This window comes from Procambarus clarkii, chromosome 10 (genome assembly GCF_040958095.1).
Source record: "Procambarus clarkii isolate CNS0578487 chromosome 10, FALCON_Pclarkii_2.0, whole genome shotgun sequence".
Lineage (NCBI taxonomy): Eukaryota > Metazoa > Arthropoda > Malacostraca > Decapoda > Cambaridae > Procambarus > Procambarus clarkii.
Genome location: NC_091159.1, coordinates 38,042,576 through 38,053,165, shown reverse-complemented (window position 1 = coordinate 38,053,165; position 10,590 = coordinate 38,042,576). Strand labels below are relative to the sequence as shown.

The following is a 10,590-nucleotide window of genomic DNA, read 5'->3' as shown; positions in this document are numbered from 1 at the left end:
GTGTTGATAGTGTTGGTTTCTGGTGTGGGTGTTGACAGTGTTGGTGTCTAGTGTGGGTGGTGACAGTGTTGGTGTCTGGTGTGGGTGTTGACAGTGTTGGTGTCTGGTGTGGGTGTTGACAGTGTTGGTTTCTGGTGTGGGTGTTGACAGTGTTGGTGTCTGGTGTGGGTGTTGACAGTGTTGGTGTCTGGTGTGGGTGTTGACAGTGTTGGTGTCTGGTGTGGGTGTTGACAGTGTTGGTGTCTGGTGTGGGTGTTGATAGTGTTGGTTTCTGGTGTGGGTGTTGACAGTGTTGGTGTCTAGTGTGGGTGGTGACAGTGTTGGTGTCTGGTGTGGGTGTTGACAGTGTTGGTGTCTGGTGTGGGTGTTGACAGTGTTGGTGTCTGGTGTGGGTGTTGATAGTGTTGGTTTCTGGTGTGGGTGTTGACAGTGTTGGTGTCTGGTGTGGGTGTTGACAGTGTTGGTGTCTAGTGTGGGTGTTGACAGTGTTGGTGTCTGGTGTGGGTGTTGACAGTTTTGGTGTCAGGTGTGGGTGGTGACAGTGTTGGTGTCTAGTGTGGGTGTTGACAGTGTTGGTGTCAGGTGTGGGTGGTGACAGTGTTGGTGTCTAGTGTGGGTGTTGACAGTGTTGGTGTCTGGTGTGGGTGTTGACAGTGTTGGTGTCTAGTGTGGGTGGTGACAGTGTTGGTGTCTAGTGTGGGTGTTGACAGTGTTGGTGTCAGGTGTGGGTGGTGACAGTGTTGGTGTCTAGTGTGGGTGTTGACAGTGTTGGTGTCAGGTGTGGGTGGTGACAGTGTTGGTGTCTGGTGTGGGTGTTGACAGTGTTGGTGTCTGGTGTGGGTGTTGACAGTGTTGGTGTCTGGTGTGGGTGGTGACAGTGTTGGTGTCTGGTGTGGGTGTTGACAGTTTTGGTGTCTGGTGTGGGTGGTGACAGTGATGGTGTCTGGTGTGGGTGGTGACAGTGTTGGTGTCTGGTGTGGGTGTTGACAGTGTTGGTGTCTGGTGTGGGTGGTGACAGTGTTGGTCTGGTGTGGGTGTTGACAGTGTTGGTGTCTGGTGTGGGTGGTGACAGTGTTGGTCTGGTGTGGGTGTTGACAGTGTTGGTGTCTGGTGTGGGGTGGTGACAGTGTTGGTGTCTGGTGTGGGTGTTGACAGTGTTGGTCTGGTGTGGGTGTTGACAGTGTTGGTGTCTGGTGTGGGTGGTGACAGTGTTGGTCTGGTGTGGGTGTTGACAGTGTTGGTGTCTGGTGTGGGTGGTGACAGTCTGGTGTGGGTGGTGACAGTGTTGGTGTCTGGTATGGGTGGTGACAGTGTTGGTGTCTGGTGTGGGTGGTGACAGTGTTGGTGTCTGGTATGGGTGGTGACAGTGTTGGTGTCTGGTGTGGGTGGTGACAGTCTGGTGTGGGTGGTGACAGTGTTGGTGTCTGGTATGGGTGGTGACAGTGTTGGTGTCTGGTATGGGTGTTGACAGTGTTGGTGTCTGGTGTGGGTGGTGACAGTGTTGGTGTCTGGTGTGGGTGGTGACAGTGTTGGTGTCTGGTATGGGTGTTGACAGTGTTGGTGTCTGGTGTGGGTGGTGACAGTGTTGGTGTCTGGTGTGGGTGGTGACAGTGTTGGCCCCCTCCCCCCTCCCCCACGTATCCTCCTTAACATGTTGTGTTAGGAAGTTTCTGTCTGCAACGTCTAACAGTTTTTCTCCCCATGTTTCTTCCCCTTTCTCGGAACCATTGAGTTCCGGAGTGAGCCCAAGTGTGAAGAAAATGGATGTTTATGTAAGTTATTAGTGTGAGTGGGAGCTGAGTGCCGGTGTAAAGGGTGAGAGGGGGGGGGAGGGAGTGTGTGCTAGTGTGAATGCCCTCCTCCTCCCCCGTTAACCCACATAACACACTGTGGGAGGTGTGTGTGGGGGTCGAACCCACCAATGAACTATCGCATCAAGGCCACCTGCCTTAACCCGTTCAGCCAGAGCCCTTAATTGGTGCACGTCTAAATATATCGAGGCTTCCCTGTCCTCAATAACTCAATTTGATCCCAATTTTGTCATGCCTCTAGTTGCTGTCTCTGGGATGATCGGGATCTGTAGGTGACCTGGGGTCGTGTTTCGTGACCTGGGGTCGTGTTCCGTGGCCTGAGGTCGTGTTCCGTGACCTGGGGTCGTGTTCCGTGGCCTGAGGTCGTGTTCCGTGGCCTGAGGTCGTGTTCCGTGACCTGAGGTCGTGTTCCGTGACCTGAGGTCATGTCCTGTGATCTGAGGTCGTGTCCTGTGACCTGAGGTCGTGTCCTGTGACCTGAGATCGTGTCCTGTGACCTGAGGTCGTGTCCCGTGACCTGAGGTTCGTGTCCCGTGACCTGAGGTCGTGTTCCGTGACCTGAGGTCGTGTCCCGTGACCTGAGGTTCGTGTTCCGTGACCTGAGGTCGTGTTCCGTGACCTGAGGTCGTGTCCCGTGACCTGAGGTCGTGTCCCGTGACTTGAGGTCGTGTCCCGTGACCTGTAGTGACTGTGAGGGAGGGAGAGTTACCCCAGCAGACACCTGTACCCTGACGTAGCAGTGTTGGCACCTGACTCCTGCCAGCACCTCACACTGAAGACAGACGCGTCCTAACACTCGGGAGGAGATTGGGGCTTGCCATGCCCAACTTGGGACACCTGCTGACTACCCCGTTGCCCCCTCCTGTGCCTCCTTCAGGTGCTTGTAGCCCCCTACCATACTAGGCACCGACCATTAGGAGCAACGTGGGGGCCAGGGCGTGCAGGACGAGAGCGGCCGAGACGGCTGCTTTAGTGTCTTCATCTCCCAGGCCACAGATGTACTGGATGTGAGGACAAGTCAATATCTAGATTGTGGTGTGTTTAAATAAGAAATTTACATTATAATCGATGTTTTGTATGTTTGAGCGTCAGCACAGGTGCACAACATTGTTTGCTCGCCGACACCACCATACTTGAGTTTGTTCATTGTCTATACAATTTCAGAAAAATTGACACGTTTAAGTATGAATGAGAAGTCACAATAAATGCCACAAAATTAGATCTAAACCAAGAAGAGTGTCTCCCAGTGTTAAGACTGACTAGGAAGTGAAGTGAAGTGAACTCCGGGCTCACCATACCCCGTGCTGCTTGGAGCGTTTGTTCCCAGTGGCTGGCTCTAGAACAGCAACAACAAGGAACTGAATGGTCCACTTGCTCTAAAGACTGCCATCACCCATCACTGCATTCACATTACCAACACAAATAGCTAGTGCTTTACTAAACAGGAAAACAAAGCTGCCTGGTCGACGGAACCACACTTGCCTGAGCCCTGATGCCTGTGAGAACCAGAGAAAAGTTAGAGGTTAGATCAACACTGATGGTTCTGTTACACTATTAATGGCAGGTCTGGTTCCTTATTCTGTAGTAAAGCCTTCCAACCAAAAAAAAAAAAAAAGAAAAACCACGAGCTGAGAATCGTATCCTATATCAATCGTTCTCGACACAGAATTGGAGATCTGCAGTTCGATTCCGGGGCAGGGCAGAAATGGCTGGGCACGTTTTCTTTTACCTAATGCTCCTGTTCACCTAGCAGTAAATAGGTACCTGAGAGTTCGCAACTGTTGTGGGGTTGCATCCTGGTGAAGGTCAGTAGTTCCATAGATAGATAGATAGATAGATAGATAGATAGATAGATAGATAGATAGATAGATAGATAGATAGATAGATAGATAGATAGATAGATAGATAGATAGATAAATAGATAGATAAATAGATAGATAGATAGATAGATAGATAGATAGATAGATAGATAGATAGATAGATAGATAGATAGATAGATAGATAGATAGATAGATAGATATAGATAAATAAATATAAGCTTGGTGTCTGCGACGAGGGGAAGTAGAGGGGGGGAAGCAGAAGGAGTCACTAAACGTGAGCATAAAGAAGACAAGAAAGAGAGAGTCAGTCGCTGACAATCAGGGGGCCAGATTCACGAAAGCACTTACGCAAATACTTACGAACGTGTACATCTTTCCTCAATCTTTGGCGGCTTTGGTTACATTTATTAAACAGTTTACACGCATGAAAACTTGCCAATCAACTGATAAACAGCCTCCTGGTGCTTCGGAGTTCATTAACTGTTTAATAATTGGAAACAAAGCCGCCAAAGATTGAGAAAAGATGTACAGGTTCATAAGTGCTTTCGTGAATCTGGCCCCAGAGACGTGTGAAGATGGTGAGAGTGGTGAGGGAAGGTTGATGATCCTGGTCCGTGGAGGCCCTCTACTGTTGCAACCTGTTGAAGTACACCAGCAGATGTGTTGGCTGCTGACGGCCACAGGAGGAGGAGGAGATCATGTTAAATATGTCTTCTACAAGGACCTCCTACAACCTGTAGAGTTATCACCAGTCAGCGAGGCGAGGGTGGCTGCAAACTTCGTCTTGGATACATGTCATCCGCGAAGTCGTCCAGGATACGTGTATTCGCGGCTTGCTGCAGAACACATTCACAATATACAAGCTGAAAACAACATTGCACAGACCATATACACTGACGGATCACTCAATACAGCTACAGGGAGGGCAGGAAGTGCTGTTATTGCTCATCAGCCCGATGGCAGCACAATTCAAAGAAATATCCGAATTAGTAACTGGGCATCCACAATGCAAGCCGAGTTGGTGGCGATACTGGTAGCACTCGAAATTATTGTCAACACTGAAGTAGACAGCTTAATTATTTCTGACTCCCTTTCCTCACTACGAGCAATAAACAGTTTGCAATTAAGTAATAACGTGCTTGTCTTGGAAGCTAGACGTAGATATATAAGAATACTTAGCAAGAGGGTAAATATAAAAATGTTGTGGATTCCTTCTCACATTGGCTTGCAGGAACATGACAAAGTTGACGCCCTTGCTAAGGCTGCAGTAAATAAAGACAGTATTGAACGGAATTTTGAGTTATCAAATAGGTCCCTTAAAAGTGTCATCAGATGAGAACTCCTGGAAGGATTTGAAGAAAGTAGAACTGTGCAAACTGGAACTAGCAGGTCCATTGTTCATCACAATGAAATGTGTGAAGTAAAACATGTGTATGTGGCCAGTAACAAAGTCAGTAGACTAACAGATGTTGTCACAGCTCGTATAAGACTTGGCTACAAGTATCTCTGGCAGTTCTGCTTGTATAGGGATCTAGATGAAGTAAAGTGTAAAGTGTGTGGACAAAGACAGGGACACACACTCGAACACTATATCTTGGATTATAGTAAAATTGAGCCATTTAGAGATAAATCTAAGCTCACTCTGTATGATATGGCAACCTATCTTATTACCATGGATAAATTACCTGAAATCCTTGCACTGTATCCATATTTCGCTTCCAGTAGATGAACGACATATGAGATTAAGAAACAAGTAGTGTATTGTGAGGACTAATAATAAACAGAAGCTCCCCTATGACTCTGTAATATCCCCATTGGCCAAACTATTATGTATTAGCGATAAGACCTACCATTAATGTATGATGACTTACTGTAAATATATAGCTCTTGAAATAGCACTCTCTCTGTAACTAGCTGACATTGTAACTATAAGGTGTGAAGGATAGATGAAATTGTTTATGTAATAATCTAAGATGAGGTCTGATAAAGACCTTTTGTGCCCTCTGTAATGCTTTTTGCGCTACCGCTCACAGGATGAGTATGGGGGCGGAGCAGGCAACAGTCAGGGCGGTGGCTCCGGGTGGAGGCGGCGAGCAAGCAGCCCCAGGCTCTGTATTATGAATGTTATGGGTATTTTTCTCTCTCCTCGTGTGTATTTGATAATTTTAGTGATTAATTGTATATTTATTTACTGAGTCAATCCTTATGAAGCAGGAACTGGGCTGCGTCTGTCAGTGGCACAGTGTCATCTGTCCCAGATACAGTAAGTCGTGGTTGAGACAGCGTCCATTTGGTCCTCCACAATGTTTACACGTTCTTCTGTCGTGTTGGTCCAGATTTCTTCATTATATGGAGGAGCGCCATCATATAGTGTGTGCTAGGATGCGTCAAGGGGTGTTGGGTGTGTCAGGAGGTGTTGGGTGTGTCAGGGGGGTGTTGGGTGTGTCAGGGGGGTGTTGGGTGTGTCAGGGGGGTGTTGGGTGTGTCAGGGGGTGTTGGGTGTGTCAGGGGGGTGTTGGGTGTGTCAGGGGGGTGTTGGGTGTGTCAGGAGGTGTTGGGTGTGTCAGGGGGGTGTTGAGTGTGTCAGGAGGTGTTGGGTGTGTCAGGGGGTGTTGGGTGTGTCAGGGGGTGTTGGGTGTGTCAGGGGGGTGTTGGGTGTGTCAGGGGGGTGTTGGGTGTGTCAGGGGGTGTTGGGTGTGTCAGGGGGGTGTTGGGTGTGTCAGGGGGGTGTTGGGTGTGTCAGGAGGTGTTGGGTGTGTCAGGGGGGTGTTGGGTGTGTCAGGGGGTGTTGGGTGTGTCAGGAGGTGTTGGGTGTGTCAGGGGGTGTTGGGTGTGTCAGGAGGTGTTGGGTGTGTCAGGGGGTGTTGGGTGTGTCAGGGGGTGTTGGGTGTGTCAGGGAGTGTTGGGTGTGTCAGGGGGTGTTGGGTGTGTCAGGAGGTGTTGGGTGTGTCAGGGGGGTGTTGGGTGTGTCAGGGGGTGTTGGGTGTGTCAGGGGGTGTTGGGTGTGTCAGGGGGTGTTGGGTGTGTCAGGAGGTGTTGGGTGTGTCAGGGGGTGTTGGGTGTGTCAGGGGGTGTTGGGTGTGTCAGGAGGTGTTGGGTGTGTCAGGGGGTGTTGGGTGTGTCAGGGGGTGTTGGGTGTGTCAGGAGGTGTTGGGTGTGTCAGGGGGTGTTGGGTGTGTCAGGGTGTGTTGGGTGTGTCAGGGAGTGTTGGGTGTGTCAGGGGGTGTTGGGTGTGTCAGGGGGGTGTTGGGTGTGTCAGGGGGTGTTGGGTGTGTCAGGAGGTGTTGGGTGTGTCAGGAGGTGTTGGGTGTGTCAGGGGGTGTTGGGTGTGTCAGGAGGTGTTGGGTGTGTCAGGAGGTGTTGGGTGTGTCAGGGGGTGTTGGGTGTGTCAGGGGGTGTTGGGTGTGTCAGGAGGTGTTGGGTGTGTCAGGAGGTGTTGGGTGTGTCAGGGGGTGTTGGGTGTGTCAGGGGGTGTTGGGTGTGTCAGGGGGTGTTGGGTGTGTCAGGGGGTGTTGGGTGTGTCAGGAGGTGTTGGGTGTGTCAGGGGGTGTTGGGTGTGTCAGGAGGTGTTGGGTGTGTCAGGAGGTGTTGGGTGTGTCAGGAGGTGTTGGGTGTGTCAGGAGGTGTTGGGTGTGTCAGGGGGTGTTGGGTGTGTCAGGGGGTGTTGGGTGTGTCAGGTGTTGGGTGTGTCAGGAGGTGTTGGGTGTGTCAGGGGGGTGTTGGGTGTGTCAGGGGGTGTTGGGTGTGTCAGGAGGTGTTGGGTGTGTCAGGAGGTGTTGGGTGTGTCAGGGGGGTGTTGGGTGTGTCAGGGGGTGTTGGGTGTGTCAGGAGGTGTTGGGTGTGTCAGGAGGTGTTGGGTGTGTCAGGGGGGTGTTGGGTGTGTCAGGGGGTGTTGGGTGTGTCAGGAGGTGTTGGGTGTGTCAGGAGGTGTTGGGTGTGTCAGGGGGGTGTTGGGTGTGTCAGGGGGTGTTGGGTGTGTCAGGAGGTGTTGGGTGTGTCAGGGGGTGTTGGGTGTGTCAGGGGGTGTTGGGTGTGTCAGGGGGTGTTGGGTGTGTCAGGAGGTGTTGGGTGTGTCAGGAGGTGTTGGGTGTAAGACAGTACACAGCTGTACACTGGAGGTGACGTCAGTAGTGAGCGGAAGTTGTGTGTGGAGTGGCGGACGGTGCCACTTAGGCCGTCTTCTTGGTGAGGGAGGAGATTGATATTACCGTAATGATGAAGAGAGTGAGGCAGGCGGAGGTAGAGGCGGGCGGAGGTAGAGGCGGGCGGAGGTAGAGGCGGGCGGAGGTAGAGGCAGGCGGAGGTAGAGGCAGGCGGAGGTAGAGGCGGGCGGAGGTAGAGGCAGGCGGAGGTAGAGGCAGGCGGAGGTAGAGGCGGGCGGAGGTAGAGGCGGGCGGAGGTAGAGGCGGGCGGAGGTAGAGGCAGGCGGAGGTAGAGGCAGGCGGAGGTAGAGGCGGGCGGAGGTAGAGGCGGGCGGAGGTAGAGGCGGGCGGAGGTAGAGGCAGGCGGAGGTAGAGGCGGGCGGAGGTAGAGGCGGGCGGAGGTAGAGGCGGGCGGAGGTAGAGGCAGGCGGAGGTAGAGGCAGGCGGAGGTAGAGGCGGGCGGAGGTAGAGGCGGGCGGAGGTAGAGGCGGGCGGAGGTAGAGGCAGGCGGAGGTAGAGGCGGGCGGAGGTAGAGGCAGGCGGAGGTAGAGGCGGGCGGAGGTAGAGGCGGGCGGAGGTAGAGGCGGGCGGAGGTAGAGGCAGGCGGAGGTAGAGGCGGGCGGAGGTAGAGGCGGGCGGAGGTAGAGGCGGGCGGAGGTAGAGGCAGGCGGAGGTAGAGGCAGGCGGAGGTAGAGGCGGGCGGAGGTAGAGGCGGGCGGAGGTAGAGGCGGGCGGAGGTAGAGGCAGGCGGAGGTAGAGGCAGGCGGAGGTAGAGGCGGGCGGAGGTAGAGGCGGGCGGAGGTAGAGGCAGGCGGAGGTAGAGGCAGGCGGAGGTAGAGGCGGGCGGAGGTAGAGGCGGGCGGAGGTAGAGGCGGGCGGAGGTAGAGGCAGGCGGAGGTAGAGGCAGGCGGAGGTAGAGGCGGGCGGAGGTAGAGGCAGGCGGAGGTAGAGGCGGGCGGAGGTAGAGGCAGGCGGAGGTAGAGGCAGGCGGAGGTAGAGGCAGGCGGAGGTAGAGGCAGGCGGAGGTAGAGGCAGGCGGAGGTAGAGGCAGGCGGAGGTAGAGGCGGGCGGAGGTAGAGGCAGGCAGGCCATGAGGAGCCTACAACAAAGTTTTTTTTTTTATCTTTATTTAAGAAAATACAATATAAATCACAAATACATAAGTTTGACAAGACAATTATACATTACAATTCTTAGTGAACAAGTGTTTCAGTAGTACAGAACATGATCTTTAGAAAAAAAAAGAATGTTATACTTATTTACCCATAAACAAATATTGGAGAATAAATTTACATTAAAATACAGGGGAAACTATTACATTTATATATATTTTATATAATTCTCAGTAAACAAATTTTCCATATCATCACCGAGCATGAGCCGTAAACCCCAAATGTCACACCTGATCCTGCCTCGTCGTCGGTCAAGAGGCCTGAAAGGACAACTTTCACACCAGTGACCTACAGTCAATCAAACATCATCGACGACCTTCTGGGTCCTTGGTGTCACACCGCACCGCCACCTCCCCGTCAGCGGCACAGTTATGGCGCCTGATCACCTCCCACCATACACCAGGCCAGGTAACCCAACCTCTGTACCCAACCAGCAGTATCCCCTCACTCCTATATTATTGTTTAATCTATGAGACCCAGCCAACCACGTTGGCCTCAGCCTAGTTAAGCTGAGCATGCGATGATCCGCACCACCCAGTATACCATCACCAAAATATTCTCAACTGTGTACTACACACACGCCAGCATCTGGACTTAGTCATCTCAGCTGAGAAAACAACAGTCGTGAATCGGCGGTGGCTGGCCCGGCGGGGAGGAACTGCTCACAAGCGGCCACTGTGTGATGCCTCTCGCCATGCCTCAGTAACCACAGTCAGATACCTTGGGCTTCAGGTCCCGCTGAAGGGCGCCTGATGCCCTTCCATGCCAGCCTCGTGGCATCACACCACAATATGTCACAATTTCAAAAGGTTTTGTGTCTTTCGTATATTTGATCTTTGATTATGCAGCAGCTTTGCTTATCCTAGTACCTGGAAGACTGCTCTGGGGAGTCTGGAAGACTGCTCTGGGGAGTCTGGAAGACTGCTCTGGGGGCTGGAAGACTGCTCTGGAGTCTGGAGGACTGCTCTGGGGGTCTGGAAGACTGCTCTGGGGAGTCTGGAAGACTGCTCTGGGGTCTGGAAGACTGCTCTGGGGTCTGGAAGACTGCTCTGGGGTCTGGAAGACTGCTCTGGGGTCTGGAAGACTGCTCTGGGGAGTCTGGAAGACTGCTCTGGGGTCTGGAAGACTGCTCTAGGGTCTGGAAGACTGCTCTGGGGGTCTGGAAGACTGCTCTGGGGTCTGGAAGACTGCTCTGGGGTCTGGAAGACTGTTCTGGGGGCTGGAAGACTGCTCTGGGTCTGGAAGACTGCTCTGGGGTCTGGAAGACTGCTCTGGGGTCTGGAAGACTGCTCTGGGGGCTGGAAGACTGCTCTGGGGTCTGGAAGACTGCTCTGGGGGCTGGAAGACTGCTCTGGAGTCTGGAAGACTGCTCTGGGGTCTGGAAGACTGCTCTGGGGTCTGGAAGACTGCTCTGGGGTCTGGAAGACTGCTCTGGGGGTCTGGAAGACTGCTCTGGGGTCTGGAAGACTGCTCTAGGGTCTGGAAGACTGCTCTGGGGGTCTGGAAGACTGCTCTGGGGTCTGGAAGACTGCTCTGGGGTCTGGAAGACTGCTCTGGGGGCTGGAAGACTGCTCTGGGTCTGGAAGACTGCTCTGGGGTCTGGAAGACTGCTCTGGGGGCTGGAAGACTGCTCTGGAGTCTGGAA

The 10,590-nt window shown here is 52.9% G+C and overlaps 1 protein-coding gene across 1 annotated transcript; it reads right to left on the bottom strand.

Annotated features, from left to right (window-relative positions):
• Positions 1 to 7,800: 7,800 nt before the first annotated feature.
• LOC123773916 (uncharacterized) lies at positions 7,801 to 8,865 on the bottom strand. Its single transcript, XM_045767889.1, has one exon. It carries the CDS (start codon positions 8,863 to 8,865, stop codon positions 7,801 to 7,803), a length of 1,065 nt encoding a protein of 354 aa, XP_045623845.1.
• Positions 8,866 to 10,590: the final 1,725 nt, after the last annotated feature.

Coding starts and splice junctions, on each gene's coding strand:
- LOC123773916 (XM_045767889.1), bottom strand. CDS start 8,865: ATGGCCTGCCTGCCTCTACCTCCGCCCGCCTCTACCTCCGCCTGCCTC.